This window comes from Octopus bimaculoides, chromosome 20 (assembly GCF_046866305.1).
Source record: "Octopus bimaculoides isolate indiv1 chromosome 20, ASM4686630v1, whole genome shotgun sequence".
NCBI classification, from domain to species: domain Eukaryota; kingdom Metazoa; phylum Mollusca; class Cephalopoda; order Octopoda; family Octopodidae; genus Octopus; species Octopus bimaculoides.
In genome coordinates this window covers 18,673,077-18,697,900 of record NC_142947.1, presented here as the reverse complement: position 1 = coordinate 18,697,900, position 24,824 = coordinate 18,673,077, and the positions used below count along the sequence as shown (strand labels likewise).

Here is a 24,824-nt window from a genome sequence, read left to right as displayed (position 1 = left end):
ATTTGCTTTTACTTGAGAAGATGTGTCAAGCTAAATAAAATCACAGTCATCCATACATACAGGCTGTCCTTTGCAGGTGCAGGTGTCACATAGAATGCACTTGTGCCAATGCCACATAGCATGTGACTGTGCTGGTGTCACATAAAATGCACTCATGCCAATGCCATGTAAAATGCACTTGTGCTGGTGCCACATATAAAGCACTCATGTCTGTGCTGTGTAAACACACATACCGGTAGCATGTAAGAAGCACCCAGTACACTCTGTAAAATGGTTGGCATTAGGAAGGGTATCCAGCCATAGAAACGATGCCAAATCAGACAACTGGAGTCTGGACAGCTCTATGGCTGACCAACTCCTGTTAGACTGTCCAACCCATGTCAGCATGGTAAATAGGTGTTAAACAGTGATGATGATGTTGAGAAATATATGCTTACCAATCAATGGTCTTTTTTGAGGATGTACCAAACTGTATTTGTGTGGATTGCAGCAGTACTCCAATGTAGATTGGACTTGAGTGTATAGGGAGTCGACAGCTGGTCATGGCTGAGGTATATTTTGACTGTAAAAGAAAGCCTAGGCTTTAGGGTGTAGTTTTAGTACTGCTACACTTGAGTGGGTAGCTTAAATGAGAATGTCAAAGATAGTGAGGCCAGGCATTTTGTTTAGATTTTGACAGCTTTGCTGTGGTGCAACACTGTCTCTTTGATGTCTGTATGTATTGTATTGCTGTGAAAGATAATTTGTCATATTTCATTGAATCAGTGCAGCTCTAGCATAAAGTGTCTGAGGTGAATGTTGATGAATGTCATAGATGTGTGGAAGACAGTACCATCTACAAGTGTGAGTGCGTGTGTTGTTAGAAGCAGCAGCAAATAAGTCATTAATATTGATAAGGAAGAAAGCAGTAAGCTGGCAAAGTTGTGATCACATCGGACAAAATGCTTAATGGCATTTCTCCCAACTTTAGATACTGAGTTCAAATGTTGCTGGGTTAGGGTCAACTTTGCCTTTCAGCCTTTCTGGGTTAATAAAATAAGTACCAGCTGGGTGCTGGGGTTGATGTAATTGATTAGATCTTTCCCCCAAAGTTTCAGGCCTTGTGCCTATAGTAGAAAGAATTATTATTTCTTACATAAGCACAACACCCAAAATTTAGGGAAGAAGGTAGCCAATTAAATCAATCTCAGTACTTAACTGGTACTTTGTTTTATTGATCTTGGAGGGATAAAAGCCAAAGTTGACCCTGAAAGACCTGATAATAATTTGGTTGGCTCATTCATTAAATCTATTTAATCATATCTATCTATCTATCTATCTATCTATCTATATATTATTGTAAAATCTGGTAATTATTCATATATTAATTAATATCGATTAATTATCAGTAGGCCAGCACATCTAAAGAATCAAAGAGATTCAGAAATATTATCTGCAATCTCAGGGGATTAAGGTACATTTAAAAAAATAACGTCGACCACTAACGTGGACAATTGATGCGCTAGAAATAGATCACATCTTGTGTCTATTAAAACCTAAATTGTTCTCAACATGAAATATAGCAGCATACCAAAAACGTGAGCGGGCAAGACATTAAAAATCACTTAAACAAGCATTATATATATATATATATGTGTGTGTGGCTGTGTGGTAAGAAGCTTGTTTTCCAACTACACGGTTCCAGGTTCAGTCCTACTGCATGACACCTTGGGCTAGTGTCTTCTACTATAGCCTTGGGCCAACCAAAGTTTTGCGAGTGGATTTGGTTGACAGAAACTGAAAGAAGCCCATTGTGTATGTGTGTGTGTGTCCCCACTGCTTGAAAACCAGTGCTGATATGTTTATGTCTTCATGACTTAATGGTTTGAAATAAAGACCAACAGAATAAGTACTAGGGTCGATTAATTTCACTAAAAGTTCTTCAAGGTGGTGCTCCAGCATGACCGCAGTCTAATGACTAAAACAAGTAAAAGATTAAAAAAAAGATATAAAAGTTTTGAGTGTACTTTTTATTTGTTGACATTTTTGTTTGAAGAAAGACTACAATAATTCTATGGATGATGTACTGAAATGCTGACCATGTAATCACTTGAAGGCACATGGCTCATTGGTTAGGGCATTAGGCTCACAATCGTGACGTTCTGTGTTCAATTCCCAGGTTAGGCTGTATGTTGTATTCTTGAGCAAGACACTTTATTTCACGTTGCTCCAGTTCACTCAGCTGTAGGCATGAGTTGCAACATTAATGGTACCAAGCTGTATCAGCATTTGCTATTCCCTTGGATAACATCAGTGACATGGAGAGGGGAGCCTGGTATGTATGGGTGACTACTGGTCTTCCATAAACAACCTTGTCCGGACTTGTGTCTCAGAGGGGAACTTTCTGGGTGCAATTCCATGGTCATTCATGATCAAAGGGAGTCTTTAATAACTTGGTTCTATGTTCAACTATTACAACTACAAATAAAAAAAGAATTAGCACCTAAAGAAACCAGTTATGTTCTCTCGTTTAATGGAAAGAAAAGTTTCTGAAAACACCACTTGTCAACTAACTAGGAGCTAATTATGAAAGAAAGTAACAGACAGACACAAAAAAATGAAGAGCTACCCAGAGTACTTGACTGGTATTTATTTATTGATCCCAGGAGTATGAAAGGTGAAGGTAACTCTCATATGATTTGAACACTGGGTGCAAGGTTTGGAATAAAGGAAGCAAAATATTCCAAAATAATGGTCTGATGATACTGCACAACAAAAGCTGAAAATAATCCCTCATATACAGTTTTTGAATTTGAACACAACACAAGTCCAATTCAGCCAGTTCTCCAACTATGTGAGTGTTCAGATTTGTAGAAAGCTCTATTTCCTATAGTAGTATGGCAATTAAGCATGTAAAATTCCAACAAAACAGAGAGGCAACATCAGTGAAAAAGCTAAAATTATACATAACTTACACTTGAGAAAGCATTGTTTGAATTGAAGTTAATTATATTACATTTACAGCAAGCTAGTCACCCGATTTTTGTCACGAGTAGTGACAGCACCTTTTGTCCTTGCCTTGCCTTGCTTTGTAAATAACTACTGATACATATGGTAGTTTTGCTGGGTCTGTTGCTTGAAAAAAAGTGCTTTAATTGATCTGTACACCATTTAAAGTTAATATACATGTGTATGCCTCTGTGTGTGTGTGTGTGTGTGTATGTGTGTACATACATAATATGCTTGTATCATGTATATATATATATATATATGTGTGAATATGCATATATATATATATATATATATCATCATCATCGTCGTCGTTGTCATCATCTGCTTTTCAAGCTGGCATGGGTTGGACAGTTTGACTGATGGCTGGTGAGCCAGAAGGCTGCACCAGGCGCCAATCTGATCTAACAAAGTTTCTACAGCTGAATGCCCTTCCTAATGCCAACCACTCCAAGAGTGTAGTGGGTGCTTTTTACATGCCACCAGCACGAGGGCCAGTCAAGCAGTACTAGCATTGACCACGCTTGAATAGTGCTTTTTACGTGCCACTGGCACAGGAGCCAGTCAAGCAACACTGGCAACAACCACTCTCGAATGGTGCTTTTTCCGTACCACCGGCATGGGACCAGTCAGGTGGCACTGGCAACGTTCACACTCAAATGGTGCTTTTCACATGCCACCAGCACAGGTGCAAATCAGGCAGTACTGTCATCAGCGACGACAATGACTTCACTTGACTCAACAGGTCTTCGCAAGTGCAGTTTATTGCCCAATGATTGAAGGGTACTCTTAGACGGGCTGGTTATGCTGCACTGGCATAGGCCACAGTGAGAGTCTCACTTGATTTGCCAGGTCTTTCCAAGATCTTCCTGGGTCTACTTCTTCCACAGGTTCTCTCATGTACACAGACACACACACACAGGCATACACATATATGTATATTAACTTTAAATGGTGTACAGATCAATTAAAGCACTTTTTTCAAGCAACAGACCCAGCAAAACTACCATATGTTCTCTTCATGTATGGATCAAAACAGTTTGATTCAAATTCATTGGTACTCTTGAATTTCAAGCATGATGCTAGTTGTCAGCTATTTTGAATTTGACTGACTGAAGTTGATCCTTATTACTATAAGGTGGGCTGCAATTGGTTGTGGTTATATAGGTAACAGTTAGTTGAAAAATATGACATGGTGAACAGGAAATTGACCACGTGGAAGACAGGAAACAGGCCACATGATGATTAGGAAATCTGTCAGGTTGTTGGAGTGGGGTAAGTAGAAAGGGGCAGCATGTGTAATTATATAGTTCTATATGTGGGTGAGTAGACACGCTCATATAGTTTTGCATGTATGCATATATTGATGTAAGCATGCGCATCTGTACATGGGCATGAATGTCTGTGCACATGCACACACACACATACACTTGGACAAACATGCATGTGTGCACACATCTACATGTGCATATGCATACACATGCACACATGCATATTCATTTATATGGACACACCCACATATAGAGCTATAATATTTGCACATGCCTCCCCTTCCTACTTCCTCCCCGACAACCTCACCAAGTTCTTAATTGCCATGTGGTCTATTTCCTGTCCTCCACGTGATCAATTTCCTGTTTACCATGTGATATTTTCCAACTAACTGTTAACCATATACCAACATCAAACCACAACACCGCGTAACCCACCTCCACCACTCACAGCCCGCCTTATGGTAATAACAATAAACTTCTGTCAATCAAATTCAAAATGGCTGACAACTAGCATCACACTTGAAACTCAAGAGTACCAACAAATTTGAATTAAACTGTTTTGATCTCTCTCTCTCTCTCTCTCTCTCCATATATATATATATATATATATATATATATAAACATACGTTTGAGGGAAAAAATGACCATCCCGAAATACAACAATATATAAATATACATATGAATATTTATATATATATATATATCATTTATTAAGATAAAGTCATTATTTAATGATGTATCAATGGCCTGCATACCAACAAGACCATATTGGTTAATTTTTAAGTATAATTATAAAAATATAACTATAATAAAGGGCGTCCACAATATTCATTAAATCCTTTCTGTCCATTTTCCTCACATAAAACTTAATGGTAACAAAGTAATAACTTAAGTGGTTTGTAGTCTATTGGGCGTCTATTTCTAGCATACAACTGTTGTTCTGCACCGCCCTTTATTATAGTTATATTTTTTATGATCATATTTAGATATGAATATATATATATATATATGGGTGCAGGAGTGGTTGTGTGGGAAGTAGCTTGCTTACCGACCACATGGTTCAGGGTTCATTCCCACTGCGTGGCACCTTGGGCAAGTGTCTTCTACTATAGCCTCAGGCTGACCAATGCCTTGTGAGTGGATTTGGTAGACGGAAACTGAAGGAAGTCCGTCGTATATATGTATTTATATATATGTATGTGTGTGTATATGTGTTTGTGTTTGTCCCCCCACCATTGCTTGACAACTGATGGTGGTGTGTTTACATCCTCGTAACTTAGTGGTTCGGCAAAACAGACCGATAGAATAAGTACTAGGCTTACAAAGAATAAGTCCTGGGGTCGATTTGCTCGACTAAAGGCGGTGCTCCTGCATGGCCACAGTCAAATGACTGAAACAAGTAAAAAAGAGTATATATATATATATATATATATATATATATATATATATATATATAAATAAATATATAGCACGAGAATTATATATATATATATATATATATCATCATCATCATCGTTTAACGTCCGCTTTCCATGCTAGCACGGGTCGGACGATTTGACTGAGGACTGGTGAAACTGGATGGCAACACCAGGCTCCAGTCTGATTTGGCAGAGTTTCTACAGCTGGATGCCCTTCCTAACGCCAACCACTCAGAGAGTGTAGTGGGTGCTTTTACGTGTCACCCGCACGAAAACGGCCACGCTCGAAATGGTGTCTTTTATGTGCCACCCGCACAAGCCAGTCCAGGGGCACTGGCAACGATCTCGCTCGAAAATCCTACAGGAGCCAGTCAGGCGGTACTGGCAACGGCCACGCTCAAAATGGTGCATCTCATGTGCCACCCGCACAAGAACCAGTCCAGGGGCACTGGCAACGATCTTACTTGGCTTGCCGGGTCTTCTCACGCACAGCCCATTTCCAAAGGTCTCGGTCCGTAGTCATCGCCTCGGTGAGGCCCAATGTACGAAGGTCTTGCCTCACCACCTCAGCCCAGGTCTTCCTGGGCCTACCTCTTCCACGGGTTCCCTCAACTGTTAGGGTGTATATATAAATAAATATATAGCACGAGAATTTATTAATCACGACAGTTGTTTTCGCACATCTAGCATTGATTCCTCTTGGGTGGGACACTCAACAACTGATTCAGGAGCATCCAGTGATGCAGATGTATCTCGTCGGGTGATAAATAAATACAACTCGTTAAAATTACTGTTCTGCAATGTAACTTTCCGTTCTGTAGAGAGAAAAGCAGCCAGACGGAGGAAATATCTTTCATTATAGAGAAGATGAAAAATAAAATCACAGATGAGAAAAAGAGAAACAAACACGCAATCCAGAGAGAAAAGTATTAGAAATAACTGTTAACTGGTATGGATGTATAAACACCCTCAGGCAAGCTGCATGGCATGAGTACCTTGCTCATACAAACATCCACAAAAATATGAGCATATATATATGTATATATATATATCACAATCAACATAAGCATTATGGTTGACAAAGAAAATGTTGTCGGAGCCTCATACATCGAAATTGACGGGCGAGTCCATCATATTTATATATATATATATATATATATATATTGGGCCTCACCGAGGCGATGACTACTGACCGAGACCTTTGGAAATGTGCTGTGCGTGAGAAGACCCGGCAAGCCAAGTAAGATCGTTGCCAGTGCCCCTGGACTGGTTCTTGTGCGGGTGGCACATGAGATGTACCATTTTGAGCATGGCCGTTGCCAGTACCGCCTGACTGGCTCCCGTAGGATTTTCGAGCGAGATCGTTGCCAGTGCCCCTGGACTGGCTTGTGCGGGTGGCACATAAAAGACACCATTTCGAGGATGGCCATTTTCGTGCGGGTGACACGTAAAAGCACCCACTACACTCTCTGAGTGGTTGGTGTTAGGAAGGGCATCCAGCTGTAGAAACTCTGCCAAATTAGACTGGAGCCTGGTGTTGCCATCCGGTTTCACCAGTCCTCAGTCAAATCGTCCAACCCATGCTAGCATGGAAAGCGGATGTTAAACGATGATGATGATGATGATGATGATATATGTATATATATATATCTCATCATCATCGTGTGTGTGTGGGGAGGGAAACAGACACACACACACACAAACATATATGTATGTTTTTGTGTGTGTGTCTGTTACCCTCCACACACACACACACATCACTTGACAACCAATGCTGGTGTGTTTACGTCCTGTAACTTAGCGGTTCAGTAAAGGAGACTGATAGAATAAGTACTAAGCTTACAAAGAATAAGTCCTGGGGTTGCTTTGTTTGACTAAAGGCAGTACCCCAGCATGGCCACAGTCAAATGACTGAAACAAGTAAAAGAATATATATATATATATATATATATATATATATATATATATATATATAGAGAGAGAGAGAGAGAGAGAGAGAGAGAGAGAGAGAGCACACACACAATGTGATTTCTATTAACCTCAGCACTTGACTTGTACTTTAATTTTATTAACCTGGCATGATGGAAGCTGAATTTGATGTTGCTGAGATTGAACTCAGAAGTCTAAGTATTACAGATTCTACCTTTTCTTTTATACAGGTGTGAAGCCATTCAAATGTGGTCAATGTGATTATTCAACCGTAGAACGCAGTCATCTTAAAGTTCACATTCGTATTCACACAGGTAAAGTGTCTTTTTGCTTCTCATATTGCTCTTGTTCTGTCCTTAAACAAAAATATTTAATTTCAATTACTTAAATCCTCAACAAATACCCTATCAGTCATACTGAAACAAAGAGTCTTTCTAGGGGCACAAAAAGCTCTGAACTCCTCATGTGTGGCGGGGCGGGGCGGGTGCCAATGATGCAGAAACATATTTGATGGTTTCATGCTGCCAGCTTTGTATGGGTGACTCTACTGCACTGAAAAATGATGTTTTTAAGTATTTTCATCACCCGGTCAAGACTGCTTCTACGAAGCTTTTGGGTATAGATTTGTATTCCTAATTCTGTACACTTCTAGATTAATGAATGCATTGAACACATCATTTTACCAACCAAAACATAAAACTCTATACATGTATGTATATGTATGTGTAAACTATCTTTAACCTCCTTAAGAGCATCTAATCCTTCTAACATGCCTATGGCTCTCCTCTCTGTCACCCTTACCAATGTCATCCATGTCTCTATCACCCTTGCCTTTATCATGCCTCTGGGACTCATACCCCTATAGCTCATCTTTCAATCATTCTCTCTTCTCATCCTCACTGTACTATGCTGCCAATATGATAAAGAATAGCAAGATGGCAAGCTGGCAGAATCATTAGCACGCCGAGCAAAATGATTTGTGGCATTTCATTTGTTGTTATGTTTTGAGTTCAAAATCCACCGAGGTAAACTTTGCCTTTCGTCCTTTTAGTGTCGATAAAATAAGTACCAGCTGAGCACTGGGATTGATGTAATCAACATACTCTCTCCTGATAAATTGCTGGCCTTGTGCCAAAATTTGAAACTGATATGATAAAGGATAGCTGTGGATCTCTTCAACTCTCTGTGCATTACTTTCAGTGTAACTGGGGGTGCTGTAGGATTTAGCTAACCTTCTCTATAATACTCCACTCTACCATCTTTCTTCCTTCTCACCCTGACTCTCTCACCACATTGAAGTATATACTTAAGGGATCTCCTCAGACCTGCATGTACACCACACACACACACACACACACTATCTGTACTCTCCATTGACCCTTTGGTAACAACATCCATTATTCACTCACATATATCCACCTTTTGCTATCTATCGCTCTCTCACCCCAGTCCTATCTACTGCTGGGGTTATGATAAAACGGTCCCACTACACTCTGTAAAGTGGCTAGTACTTGGAAATGCATCCAGCCATAGAAACTAAGCAAACAAACTTACAAGTGAGACATGGTCTGTTGACAAAAGAAACCAATAGAATAAGTACTAGGCTTACAAAGAATAAGTCCTGGGGTCGATTTCTTCAACTAAGAAAAAATCCTTTAAGGCAGTGCTCCAGCATGGCTGCAGTCAAGTAAAAGAATATATGTATATAAATATATATCTATATATATAAAAATGAGAATGTGTGTCTGTCTGTCTGTCTGTCTGTCTGTCTGTGAATCCCTAAAACTCGAGAACTACGCAACCAATTTCATTCAAATTTTACACATGCCTTACTTAGGGTTCCAGTTGTGTTTTAGTCAAAAAAAATTATTAACTTCTTGCAGAGTTCGAGCACACGGCAACATAATATCTCCTCCACTATTTAAGTATTACGTGTCAAAAGTGAAACAAAAACACTCATGTCAAATACTTTCACTTTAAAAATGAAACTATTCCACTAACTGAAACAATCACATTTCGATACTGTAGTGACAGATACTTTCACAGAGAGAGAAAGAGAGACAGAAAGAGAGAGAGAGAGAGAGAGAGATGTATATGTATACATATACATGTATATGTACACCATTTCGATACTGTAATGACAGATACTTTCAGAGAGAGAGAGAGAGAGATGTATATGTATACATATAGATGTACACGTATATGTATATATATATAAATCTATACATACATGTATATGTATACATATATATATATATAGATGTACATGTAATATGTACACATATATACATATATACATGCATACAGATATCTATACATATATACACCCATCACACACACATACACATGCACACAAACACACAAATTAGTCATTTGTTTTCTTATCCAAAACTACGTCAAAAGTACTGAATGGATCTTTATGAAATTTGGAAATTATATTCTTTGCATAACGGCCATAACTCCCATGAAAATTCATATATTTTTGATGTTGATGAAATTTTAACCCAAACATAACAGATGAGCATTATTTAGAAAATGATGTCACACGTTATCGAGGCTACCATTCTTTCTGGATGTGCAAAAGGGGATGACGTCTTTATTCCAAGAATTACTCTTACTCCATCAGGAGCAGACATTCCTTTTACATTCAGAAGACTACAATTCCCCCTTCGTGTGACTTTTGCCATGTCCATAAACAAATATCAGGGTCAAACACTGTCTGTAGCTGGTCTTCTCTTGGAAGAGCCCTGCTTCTCACATGGACAACTGTATGTTGGCTGCTCAAGAGTGGGCAGCAACAAAAAACCTATTTGTATATGCTCCACAAGGGAAAACAAGGAACATAGTTTACAATGAGGTGTTATAATCACAACAGCAAGAAAGTATGTACATGATCACCTTTTACGAAACTTCATTGACTTTCATATATTTATATTGATATACATATATATATACGTGTGTTTGGGTGCGTGTGTGTATATACATCTCTATATATAAAGATGATGCGTAGTCTAGACAGCGTTTTTAGATTTCATTATTCTCTTTAACCCGGGCAACGCCGGGTATTTCTGCTAGTAGTCAATAAAACTTATATCAGGAAAGGAGCACAATCTAACGAATAGAGCAGTAATTATTAACACAAAAATTTAAATTCTGGTAACTCTATGACCAGAATTTAAACTTTTCTTTTAGTATATGTATGTATGTATGTATGTATGTATGTATGTATGTATGTATGTATGTATGCATGCATGCATGCATGCAGGCAGGCAGGCATACACACACTTGACATGTCCATCACTAGCTCAAATAATATCCTATTTTATAGAGTATTTTGTTTTTCTCACTATCTTCATGTCAAATCCTTTTTACAATTGTAACGTCACACTGCAAGTGGCCTCAGAAAAATTAACTATGAATATTAATTCTATAAGAAACAAACACATATTTCAAAAATAAAATTGAAATAATAACAAAGCACAGAGATATTATAGCAGTCATTGTTGTATCATTTTTAACTATCAACAATAACAATGTTATTTTCATTATCAAATTGCACTATGCGAATGCAGCTAACAAAAGCATTATTGTTTCAAGCATGTAAATTGTTTATTTATTTTTCTTATTTACTCTCCTGAAAATCCGTTTTTCTTTAATATAATATTCCACAACATTTATAATGACCTAATTGTATATAACTAATTGTTATTGTATATAACTAACTATTTGTAAAATATTCGCTAGAGTAATTTAATAAGAAAATTTATTTTAAGCATTACAGAATGCTAAATGAATTGTCATTAAGTTTATAATTTTAAAGGTTATTAACCTCACATGTGTGTGTGTGTGTGTGTCTGCATTATACTGTTATCAATTTGACCAGTTCCCACAATCAGGTGACTTATTTTTATCTGTTCAGGATCAAGACTCCTGATTATAAAAATCATCATCTTCATCATCGTTAAACATCTGCTTTTCCATGCTTGCATGGATCAGACGGAATTTGTTGAGACAGATTTCCTATGACCAGTGATCCTTATTACTGTTGTCGACCTGCTTTCCAAACAAAGTAATATTTCCCTATACATTATATTTTCATGGAAGATTGGAAATGAACAATATTGGTTGTATGACGGTGATACTTGCTTACAACCAGCCCATGATGTTAACATAGGGTACACAGAAACACACATATACACACATATTTGTGTGTTCTAAGGCGGCGAGCTGGCAGAAACGTTAGCACGCCGGGCGAAATGCTTAGCAGTATTTCGTCTGCCATTACGTTCTGAGTTCAAATTCTGCTGAGGTTGACTTTGCCTTTCATCCTTTCGGGGTCAATAAATTAAGTATCAGTTACACACCGGGGTCGATGTAATCGACTTAACTGCTTTGTCTGTCCTTGTTTGTCCCCTCTGTGTGTAGCCCCTTGTGGGCAGTAAAGAAATAAGAAACACACATATACACACATGCACGTGTGTGTGTGTGAGAGAGAGACAGAGACAGAGAGATGAGAGAGTAAAATATGTATTCTATATTCTGTGTGTGAAAAATCCTGAATATTAAATTTTATCTTAATTTTAATTCACCTAAAGAAAAAGGTGATGTAATTAATTTATTCATTAACAAAAAACATGTCTGAAACAGCTGTAATGAATCTTAAGTGGTTCAGTGGTTAGAGCATTGGGCTCACAATCATGAGGTAGTGAGTTCGATTCCTGGGCCGGGCTGTGTGTTGTGTTCTTGAGAAAAACACTTTATTTCACATTGCTCCAGTTCACTCAGCTGTAGAAATGAGTTGCGATGTCACTGGTGCCAAACTGTATTGGCCCTTGCCATTCCCTTGGATAATATCGATGGCATGGAGAAGGGTGGCTGGTATGCATGGGCGACTGCTGGTCTTCCACAAACAATCTTGCCCGGACTTGTGTCTCAAAGGGGAATTTTCTAGATGCAATCCCATGGTCATTCATGACCAAAGGGGGTTTCTCACACACACACACACACACACACATATATACATATTTATATGTATACATGCACACACAATAGGCTTCTTTCAGTTTCTGGCTACCAAATCTACTCATAAGGCTTTGGTCAACCTGGATCTAAAGTAGAAGACAGCTACCCAAAGTGCCAGAGAGTAGAACTGAACCCAAGATCACATGGTCAGGAAGCAAGCTTCTCACCTGCGCAGCCACATCCACACCTATTTGTGGGGTTGAAATATTGTTGATGTCCAATCATCTAAAAAGGAATTTAATAGACCAGAAAATTAAATTAATCTTAGAAATTTGAAAGTGAAGGTATATTGATAGCAAAATGTTTTAACACATGTAATACCACTTGCAAATGTACCATCTTATATGCATCATCTTATAGCTTCAAGATTTCAAATAATCTGATTGTTTATTTTTAGAATGACATTGTAGGGTAGGTTGAAAAGGCTGGATCTGGTCAGTGTGAACATAAAACAGGTAGAATATTTTGACCATATATGGCCAGTTTAAATGCTAAAGGGTTATTTTTGTCAACCTGGTCTAGCTTGATACCTTTTGTGTGGTTACCTGCATATATACACACATCAAAGTACACAAATGCATACATCCTTTTATTTTTTATTTTTTTCTTCTTTCACCTGTTCCAGTCATTTGGCTGCAGCCATGCTGGAGCACCACCTTCATGGACTTTCATCCAAACAAATCAACCCCTAGACTTATTTCTTTTTTTAAAGCTAGTACTTATTCTATCGGTCTCTTTTGCCGAACCACTAAGTTACAGGACGTAAACACACTAACACCAGTTGTCAAGCAGTGATAGGGAGACACACACACACACACACACACACACACATATATATATATATATATGACAGGCTTCTTTCAGTTTCCTTCTACCAAATCCATTCACAAAGCTTTGGTTGGCCTGAGGCTATAGTAGAAGACACTTGTCCAAGGTGCCATGCAGTGGGACTGAACTCGGAACCATGTGGTTAGGAAGCAAGCTCCCTACCACACAGCCATGGTTTATACACCTTTTAGTTAGATCAGTGTGATAATTGATTTCGGTCTATTTTCTCTTTCTCCCTCTATCTCTCTCTGTGTCTCTCTCTCATTGTTTTTATTTCTTCAACAGGTGAGAAACCTTTCAAATGTACTTTCTGTGAATATGCTACTGCACAGAACAGCACGCTGAAGATCCACCTGAAGCGTCATCACGGAGGCCTTTTATTTAGTTGTCAAAGATGTGGGAAGAAATTTACCGGAAAAGACTCTCTGACAAACCATCTATCGGAACACAACTCTCAAGTTCTCTCCAACCACACTTTGTCATCAGAAACATCTGATTCACTCAAAGAACAAGACAGAGGGAAGATTAGTTAGAAACTAACCAATCATGTCTGTTTTTCCTCTCGTCAGTTAATGATTTCACAAAAGAAAGTTTGATAACTCTGCAACTTTATTGTATTGATATCAAAACAACTCTCTTGAAAAAATATGGTTAAATATGCAATCAGCTTTTTTTTTAAAATTTTTCTAATGTTTATTAAATCTATGAGATAATATTGAAGAAGAAAAACAAAATATATTCATATATATATATATATTTATATATATACATGTTTATGTATGTATTGCATATTGATATATTATCAATCAGAATTCAGATACTGAAAAAAAAGAGACATTGGTAAAATATTATGCTACTAATCTGAAAAAGAAAGAAGAAAATAAAATGAATGAAGAACAATAAAAATAAATACAAAAGATTAAATCATTTGTAGGGATAGTCTCAACCTAAGAGACAAGAAACAATTGTCAAATCTGCATTCATCATCATACAACAACCAACCAATGAATTATTGGTTTAAATATACTTTGTTCAAAATATATATTTATACACACACATGAGCATGCAAACACACACTCACACACACACACAGAGTTTACTAAATGCATATTGGTTATGTATTGGATTTTCTATCAATGGTTAAATATGCTTGTTCATTAACATGCTGTCAGTTTACAAAGTGGAAAAAAATAATAATTATAATAATAATATAATTATTATTGGATGCAAACCAAGATCATGATTTTTTTTTTTTTTTGAGAGGTGAGAAATAGAAAGGTAAAAAAAAAAAACAAAAACCAAGGGTCTCAGTTTTTGATAATTGCATTGATGACTTCAGGGATAAAACTTTGTTTTAATTTTCTCAGGGGATTTCATATGATGGATTGTAAGATACTTTAAAAAGAAAACAATAGAACCACACACACACACACACACACACACACACACACACACACACACACACACACAAATGAGTAGATGAAAGTCTAGCCAGGTAGTTTAGGAAGTTCTTTTCTATCCAAGTAGTTCAGTGTTTGATTCCACTGCATGACACCTTGGCAAGTGGCTACTGCAGTCACAAGTTGAGCACTGCTTTGTGTGTGGAATTTGGTTTGACAGAAACTGTGCTGAAGTTCATTATGTGTGTATGTTTGTGTGTTTAGTTTGCTTCAAGTTGTGTTCTTTTACACCAAATGGTAACTTAACCATTCAATAAATAGGGATTGATAAGATAATTACCGGACTAAGACAAGTATGGGGGTTGATTTATGATTGACTGAAACCCTTGAAACAAGTGTCCCAACATATAACCACAGTCCAGTGACTGAAACCAGTAAAATAGTACAAACACCACCATGTCCGTCACCACCAAAAAAATAAACACACGATGTCTGTTGTAAATCTGAACTGTTGCCGATGTAAAAATAACCAAATAAAAGCAAAACAAAATGAACAAAAACAAATCCTAGTCAAGATTTGATTAAAACCTGAGTTTTAATCAAATAGAAAGGAAACTTTGAATAATAAGGTAAAAAGCTGAAGTAGGAACCTTCATATTGAGCAGATCCAGAAATATAATGGGACCAAATTTTTTGAAATGTTGAACAAATTTCTTAAGGGTGGAACAATTATTATCTAGGGTCCAAGTAAACTAGTGATGATCTGTGTCCATGAAATATGAAGGTTGTGAAGAAATGAATGATTGCCTGTGTTGGTGAAATAGCAAGGGCCCAATGAAATTAGTTATGGTCTGTAGCAGAATTGTTAGAAGATTGGAGAAAATGTTTTGCAGTATTTGCTCCAGCTCTATATATTCCGAGTTCAAATCCCGCAAAGGTCAACTTTGCCGTTCCTCTTTTCAGGGTAAGTAAAATAAAGTATCAGTTAAGTACTGGGGTCAGTGGAATCGGCTTACTCTTACCCCTGAAACTTGCTGGCCTTATACCAAAATTTGAAACTACTACTACTACTACTACTACTACTATTATTATTATTATCATTATTATTATTATTATTATCATTATTCAGGTAGCAGCTGGCAGAATTGTTAAAATGTGAGACAAAAGGCTTAGTGATATTTCTTTGTTTTCTGAGTTTAAATTCTGTCAAGGTCAATTTTGCCTTTCATCATTATCTTTTTGATTGAATTGTTCCCAGTTTAAAAATAGTTTTACGCTTATTGCTGGTATAGTACCCACCAAAAATGATGAAGTTTATTTATGTCTCTTTTCGGTAATTCTTAATATTTTTGTTTCAAGCCTTGATCCATTTTTTTCTTACGCTTCTGTCTCTGTTCCTTCTTTTTATTTTTGTTACTGTTTTCCAATACTTTTCCCACCCATCTATTTATCTGTCTCATCCTCCCCTTTTTATATAACTTTCTTTCTCTTTCCATAGCTCTTAATGCAACTACTGCCTACTCCTTCCACCTGATTTATTTTATCATGTTACCTCTCTGATTCCCCTTCTACATTGTAGAGCTCTATCCTTCTTACTTCCATTTCTCCTTTCTTATCTTTCAGTCTTTCTTCTATCCACCCTGTTTTTCACTGTCTGCTTGTGTGACTCACATGCTGGCTGACAGCTAATTATTCTCTCTCTCTCTTTTCATAATCCTTTTTTTCCCTCTTCCTTTTCCATCATAGAGTATAGACTTTTTCTTTCATCCTTTTTGGTCTTGATAGAATACAGTATCATTCAACTACTGGAGTCAGTAGAATCTACTATAGCCATTCCCCAAATCATGTGATGTGAAGTATATTATTATTATAATTACGAGGTGGAAATGATAGCCTGGCAAATGAAATGGGTTGGGAGATTGAGTTGTATCCTCTATGTTCTGTGTTCAAATCCTGTCAAAGCCTATATTACTTTCCATCTATCTGTAGATTGATTCATTGACTACATTTTCTTCCGTAATTAGTAACCGTGTACCAATGCTAGAAATCTGCAGCAGAATCATTAGTGTTACACACAATGATTTGTGGTACTTGTTCCAGCTCTTTACATTCTGAGTTCAAATCCCACCAAATTTAACTTTGCCTTTTATCCTTCTGGGGTTTATATAATAAAGTACCAGTCAAGTACTAAACTTGGTAAAATTGTGTGTTTCTTTGCCTCCAAATTTCTTGCCTTGTGTCTATGTTAAAAATGATTGCTACTATTATTATTAGCTCATTGGACAAAATGTTTAATGACTTTTCTTCTAGTTCTTTATGTCCTGAGTTGAAATCCCACCATGGGCAACTTTGTCTGTCATCCCTCTAGGATCTATAAAGTAAAGTACCTGTCGAATACTTGGGGCAGTTTAATGAACTAACCCACTTCCTTTTAATTTCAAGCTTTATGCCTATATTAGAAACATTATTTATTATTATTATTATTATTATTATTATTATTATTATTATTATTATTATCATTATGGTGGTAAGCTGGCAGAATCTTTAACATGTCAGACGAAGTGCTCAGTGGCATTTTATCCGTCTTTATGTTCTGAGTTCAAATTCCACCAATGTTGATTTTTGCCTTTCATCTGTTTGGGGTCGATAAAATAAGAGCCAGTTGAGTACTGGGGTCGATGTAATCGACTGGTCCCCTCCCCCAAAATTTCAGGCCTTGTGCCTATAATTAAAAGGATTATTATTATTATTGTTAAGGTGGCGAGCTGGCAGAGTCGTTAGTACACTGATCAAAAAGCTTAGCGGCATGTCATTCGTCTGCACAATTCTGCTGAGGTCAACTTTGCCTTTCATTCTTTCGGAGTCAATAAAACAAGTACCAGTTGAGTACTGGGGTCAGTGTAATCGACTTATCCCCTCCATGAAATTGCTGGCCTTGTGCCAAAATTTGAAATCAGGTGGTGAGCTGGCAGAAGCGTTAGCATGCTGGCCAAAATACTTAGCGGTATTTCACCCGTTTTCACATTCTGAGTTCAAATTCTGCCGAAGTCGACACTGCCTTTCATCCTTTCAGGGTCGATAAATTAAGTACCAGTCGACATTTTAGGCCTTGTCCCTATTGTAGAAAGGATTATTATTGAAAAGGACAGGATGGTCACAACTGGAATGTCTCTGATCATAGTTCTGCTCAATCAGGCCTGACCTGGAGCTAAACAGTAATAGTCACCATAGATATCAATTGCAGTGCTGGCTCTGGATTCTATAGAAAATCTATAAAGATGAACTTAAAAGTAATAACCAAAGAATACCATATCTCACTACACATCACAAATAAATGTACCGATGCCATGCCATAAATCCATTGTCATTGTTTGCCTTTCTCTCTCTCTCTCTCTCTCATATATATATATACACACACACACACACTACCACTGAGATGACAAAGTAAAATGAAAGGAGGACAGCATATGTGTGTGGGTTTTGTGACTGAATTATTTTGAAATGCAAACTCTGTGATATCAACCATACATACAGACACATATTCTCTCTCTCTCTCTCCTTTTCTACTGCTCTCTACTTATTATCCTGGCCCTATGTCAACGCAGACCTTATTTCCCACTACCGTAATAATTTGGAACCCTCTCCCGATTCATGCAGAATTTTTCTAACCAAACATCAATCACATTAATCTTCCTAGTCTCAAAGAGTTGTAGTGGCTATGCATCTCTTCTTAATCAAATTAAATAATATCATACATGTGTTTTTGTTGTGTGTACTAAATCTCTTCTATGTTCTCATAAAACTCTCTTGTTCATACAACTTATTTAAAAATAGGCATTTATTCAATCCAAAACTGTTTACCATATTGGAATCTTGTTTAGGGTACCCTTTGTCACTACATTACATTTCAACACATGAATTTCACACTACCTAACACAATACGCCATAGCACATTACATGTTTGTATGCGCCTCTGTTTATAATCAACTGTATTATTAAAACACTTCTATATAAGGAAGTATTTCTAAACTACTCTAAAATAATTTGGGGTATCCAACTCCTGTGGAGTTGTGATTTCATCCTAGCCAGGTCTCAATAGTTTTAGCATTTAAACCAGCTATGTTCAGCCCAAATATTCTGTTTTATGCTCTAAGTGGCCAGATCAGGCCTCTCACACTATCCTGTAGTGACATGTTAAAAATAAACAATCACATCATTGAAATCTTAAAGCTACAAGATAATCCAGAATTAAATCAAAATATTGTGAATAAATAAGCATTACATTTGATAGAGTAATCTGAATGCTAAAGGCTTTATGTGGTTAGAACTATATGCTGTGCTTTTCAGTCAGACATTTTTTTATAAATCAGTTCATATACAGACTAAAGCATTTTATGATGTAGATATGGTGAAGCATTTACATAACATAGAAAATCTGAGTTAATTATTTCTCTATGAGAATGTGTTCCTAACCTGCTAGAGAGAATATGTTTATTTAATAATGAAAGGATCATGATTTCAATCTATCTGGGTTACATCAGCTTCAGTTCAAAACCAGGCATTTTCCTCTCAAATAAAAATAAATGTCTATGGTTAATTACTCAGAGATTTACCATCAATTTGAAAATTCTAATTTTGATACATGTATGTGATGAGAAAATACATTAACTCAGTGACTAATATTGTTTTATGATTTGGTTTAATCATAATGATTAAAATGTTTGTCATGTTTCTAATTAAATATTTGATGATCAGTGCATTAAATATGTTAAGAATAAGTATTATTTTTCTCTCTCAGTAAGACTGATTGTATATCATCAGTTAATATCTTGAACATATATCTTCTAAACATTTAATAATTGATATATGTGGCAAGTTGTATAACACACTATAGAAGATAGGATTTAATTTTATATAAAAACGTATCTCTAACTTTGCTCTGAAACAATTTTAGGTGTCATAACTTTTAAAGTGGTTTTGCCAATTCACCTACCAAAGAATCATGGTTTTGAATTAGTTAAGTCTCAGCTTTTCAAGGCTAGAAATACCTAAATAACCTATTTTGATTTACACTCAAATGTAATATCAATAAAATAGTTACCACAAAAATCACTTAGGTTTTCACTACCATTCATCCTTAATAATAACTATACCACATTAACTATTCTTATACATAGAGCAAAGCTGGAAATATTTCTTCAATACAATAGATTTAGATGTTCTAAGCTTTTATCATGCAATTTCTATATTTTTCCTATCTTATTTAAACATACTGCATTTATTTTATGAATCAAAGTTTTAGGTTGAATTTATAAAAATATTTGGTACTGTTTCAGTATCTAAGTTATGTCAGTGCCTGGGTCAAGGTTTCTCAAAATTCACTTAGGCCTCTGTGTACAGTAATGTAGTTATAAAACATAGAATAAATAAAACAGATATCAGTATTATGCTTATTTGGAGGTGTGAAGCATCCAGCATGGATGTTGCCGCATCCAGCCCATGTCAAGAGAATCCATAGTTGACTAAATAAGTATTCATCTCCTTACACTGCATTGTGTCTTTAATTAATGGCTTAATTGACTTAAGTGACAGGTATCGTGATGGTTCAATATGTCACTGTCAGCAGCAGGAGCACTATATACAGATGAGTGGGCCAAACCTGTAGTAGATTAGCATTTCTGACCAGAAATTGAATTGTTTTAACATTGTGAAAAGGTGTGATGTAAAGTACAGCTCACCTCTCCTACCAGAGAAAGATGTAATCTCAGAACTTGGGGAATATTTGAGGAGAAGATCCCACTGAAATTATATGCATTAGACACCCCCCTGTCACATACACATGCAAAACACAACACCATCACCACCCATCTATACTCAGACAAAACATTTTGCACTCAAGCTTCATTTTTGAATGAGTTATAAAAACCGAATGACTTTTCAATCATCAATCAACTTTTGAATCTTGGCACTCTTAGGTTTGGAACTATTTTGCTTCTTAGCTGTGATTTACTACCCGAGCTGTATTGGATTTGTTGTACTGATGACAGAAATTAGGAGTAGGTGATCAGAATAGCCACAAAAGGTTCGTTTAAGGACCAGAAAGGAAAGTACATATGTGTTACTGAGTGTATGCAATGTGAGGTTGAGGAGTGGACAGGTACAAATGAGTTGTAATGATGAATGTATCTACTGAAGTATTTAAGAGAAACAACTGTACAAGTAACAGATATTTTGAACAGATGGCAAAGAAAAAACAAAGCGGGGTTTGAGACAATAATAATGGGTGCCTGTGTTAAAAGTTGATCAACATAGGCCAACTTTCACTCGTGATAATCTTGTAAAAGTTGATATTGTAAGATATCAAAATAGTGGAAGCTGTTGGCACATTGTGCAGTAATGTAAGTTGACAAAAGATTGTATTTTTAAGTACTCCTGCAGTTTGTGATGATGTCTATTTACAAGTTATGTGTAACTGATCATTGAAGAAAAGTGCCTTTACTACAAACATAGCTCAATACTATTGTCAGTAATACTAACTGTTGCCTAGTAATCTTTTACTTTATCTCAGCAGCCGTGACTCTCTTACTCTGATACCACTATTTGATATACATATAAAGTCTAATCAAGTTGTAGTGAACTGGGACTTCAAATTTTACCTTGGCTTATTCAACCAGATATTTATCATTAAAAGTCTTAGTTGGAATTAGGTTATCATATATCCTTAACCCTTTAGCATTTAAACTGACCACATCCGGCCAAAATAATTTACTTGTTTCATCTTCGAACTGACCAGATCTGGCCTCTCACATTTACTCTACAATATTATTCTACAAATAAACAATCATGTCATAGAAATCTCAATATTACAAGGTTATGCATGACTAATTAAAATCAGTGTGAATAAACATTGTATTTGACAGAGAAATCTGAATGCAAAAGGGTTAATGACTTACAAATGTCTCTATTGATGTAAACACTATGTATATGTATATATATATCAGGTTATTAGTATCACCATACTTAAATGAAATATATATATGTGTATATATGTCACTTAGGCATTGCAATATTAACCTGGTGTACAACTCAATATATGTATGCCTCTAAACAAAGCATTAGTCAAGTACAGAGCAGTAATAAGAAAAGAGATGACAAAGGAATAAACGATTATCTTATGCACTTCATTTAGCTCTGAACTATAAGTCCACTACATCTTATAGTGGAAACAGCTGTAAGCTAATGAAGTTCATAAGATATGCATTTATTCCTTTGTCACCTCTTTTTCTTATATACACATTGAATGACATATAACCTTAATAATAATCACTAAACACCAATGTTTCTTTTATGGCACCCAAGAATAGAAAGTATTTTGGTATCGATATTTACTGAGGTTTACACTTGATCTCACTTCTTATACACATCTTTCTTGGATCAGGATTCAATATTGGCTGAAATAATTTAGAAACTTATGATAATAGATGAATCAACAATGTGAACTTCTATAATGCATGAAGTCCTTTTATAGTCTATCCAAATTAACATCAATTCTAAACAATCTGTATTTGCAAAAAAAAAAAATATCTGTGTTTATAGAAGCATAGACATGACTTGCATGTGTGGATGCAATGTTTCTGGTTTTATAAATGTAGGAATATGTGAATTAACTTCCAAGTTTTTCCTTTTAATATCTAAAGAAATTTTAAAACATTCTCATCAAATCCTATGCAGACCTACTGTCAAAAATGCTCGGTCTATGATCATATTTTGTTTTTTCAGACAATGTTATCAAGGACTACATTTACCATGTGTCTTTTCTTTTTTAAAGATAGAGCATTGGTTGCTATTTCTAGTACAGCATATATCTGTACAGTTGCTATTTCTAGTACAGCATATATCTGCACAGTTGCTATTTCTTGTACAGCATATATCTATACAGTATATCTGTACAGCAGTGATTTTCAAATAGTTTACTATAAGGAATATGTTGGTGCACACAAGGTATCTAAATGAGCCGCAGATTTTAAAAATATAATTTAATCCTTTTGTTACGATATTTCTGTTGAAATATGCAGTCTTTGTTTCAAATAATTTTGAAAATAACAAAGAATCTATTTAACATAAATTTGTCATTATTAAACTGGTATTTGAAACATAAACTGGTATGGAATATTGATGGAAGGTATTTATCCAAGTCATTTTAAAATGGGGTTTTTGTGTCTTGGAGCCAAGAGCAGTTTTAGATGGGTTGGTATTAGAAGAGTTAAGTCTTTAAAAAAATCTATTAATATTTGAACATATTGGAAAATGCATTATTCATAATTTTGCTATACACAAATATGATTAATAAGACGAGGTAACTAATAGTTTTCTATATTTTTCTTATGGTTGAACAAGCTTGTGGGTAAAAACTGTCCCAGTTAACATGATCTTCACAATATGTATATTTTTTATCTAAATTTTTAACTTTAAAACATCTTTTAAAAACTTTCCATGAAAAGTATACCAGTATGGTTTAACTTTCCATGTTAAGTGTGCAAGTAATTTTTTTTTTTTTTAAAGCTTGATCTTCAACATACTACAAAGTCAGAAAAGACTTAGTGGTATAAAGGCTCTTTCATTGGAATATAATGATTTCCTCTGTGTGGGTGATGAAAGATTGGGGGGTTTTGGGGTTTTATTTTCCTAGCCAAAGTAAGGTGTCATCTATATGAGGTATAGCTAATTACAGCAAATAACAGTGTCTTTGATGCAATTGGATGTAGCTGTTTTGAATGCTAAAAGGTTAAATGTATTCGTGCATGTGTAACTGCTAGTTAAATTGCCACTCACAGTAACAAACACACACACATACATAACAACCTGTTTTACATTGCAACTGAGGGTGAAATTAATGCTTTTTTTTACTTTTAATTTTTTAAATGTATTAAAAGGACTTAATTTTTTTTTTTAATTAACTTAATTTTTTTGTTGCTATTATTATTTCCAAAAATGTGATAATTACTTTGTTTTTGATTTTTTTTTTAAACTGACAAATTCTACAGTTGATGCCTATAGCAGTGTGAATGTATATATATATATATATATATATATATATAATTTCATTAAAGATATTTTGATGTGATTTTTAATACAATATAAACCATCAAAATCAGGAAGAACTATTAATAAAATTTCTGAAACTGTTTTGAGTTTTGCTATCATTTATAAAATGTTTTTATCCAAATTTGTTTACCTTCACCCCTACCACCCTCATCTCCAGCACCCTTGGATATATTCTGGTTTTTACAAAGTGCAAGATGATTACAGGATCTGGAACTAAACAACCACTATCAACCTACCCTTCCCTCCTGCCCGCAACAACCCAAAGAGGGATATCTGTTAGTGGGTACTTGACCTGCTAGAAATAGAAGCCAAAAAAGGGAAGTCATAATAGAATACAGAGTTTTAGATACAATATCACTGAGAAAACAAAATATCGGGTTGAGTAAAAAGCAAGTAACATTTTGAGCCATGAAGAATTTGTACCGGATTTTTGCAGAGTTCTCAATTTTTTTAAACATTTTTTTTTTTACAAGCGGTTGATAATACCGACACAGACTTGCATCAATAAATTAACATTGATATCTTTTTCACCATTGTTACAATCATCTGAAATTGAACTGTCAAAGTGCGATATTTGAGCAATTTTGCTATTCAACTTTAAAAAAGGGCGTACAGCAGCTGGAACTGTTCACGATATCAATAAGGAAATAACCAGTGAGTGGTCAGCTCGAAAATGGTTTAAACGATTTCGCAGTGGAGAGCTGCGCCTTGAAGATTGTGAGCGTAGTAGATGCCCATCTGTCATCGATAACGGTCAATTAAAGACTGTCATTGAGGAAGACCCATATAAAACCACTCCAGAACTGGCAAAAGAACTTCAAGTTAACCAGAAAACTGCCTGTAACCATTTGTATGCAATCAGA

The 24,824-nt window shown here is 35.8% G+C and overlaps 1 protein-coding gene across 4 annotated transcripts in view; it reads left to right on the top strand.

The window, feature by feature from the left end:
• The window catches only part of LOC106876501 (uncharacterized), an 89,865-nt gene that overhangs the window by 18,723 nt on the left and 46,318 nt on the right, over positions 1–24,824 (top strand). For 2 of the 4 annotated variants that reach the window (XM_089338172.1, XM_052975083.2), the window contains exons 4-5: positions 7,837–7,920; positions 13,742–24,042. In XM_089338172.1, coding sequence (XP_089194298.1) covers positions 7,837–7,920; positions 13,742–13,989 — 332 coding nt within the window. In that variant the 3' untranslated portion in view covers positions 13,990–24,042. Of the gene's footprint in view, positions 1–7,836; positions 7,921–13,025; positions 13,722–13,741; positions 24,043–24,824 lie in introns of those variants that run through there. The other 2 variants (XM_089338174.1, XM_089338173.1) reach the window with 2 other exon arrangements.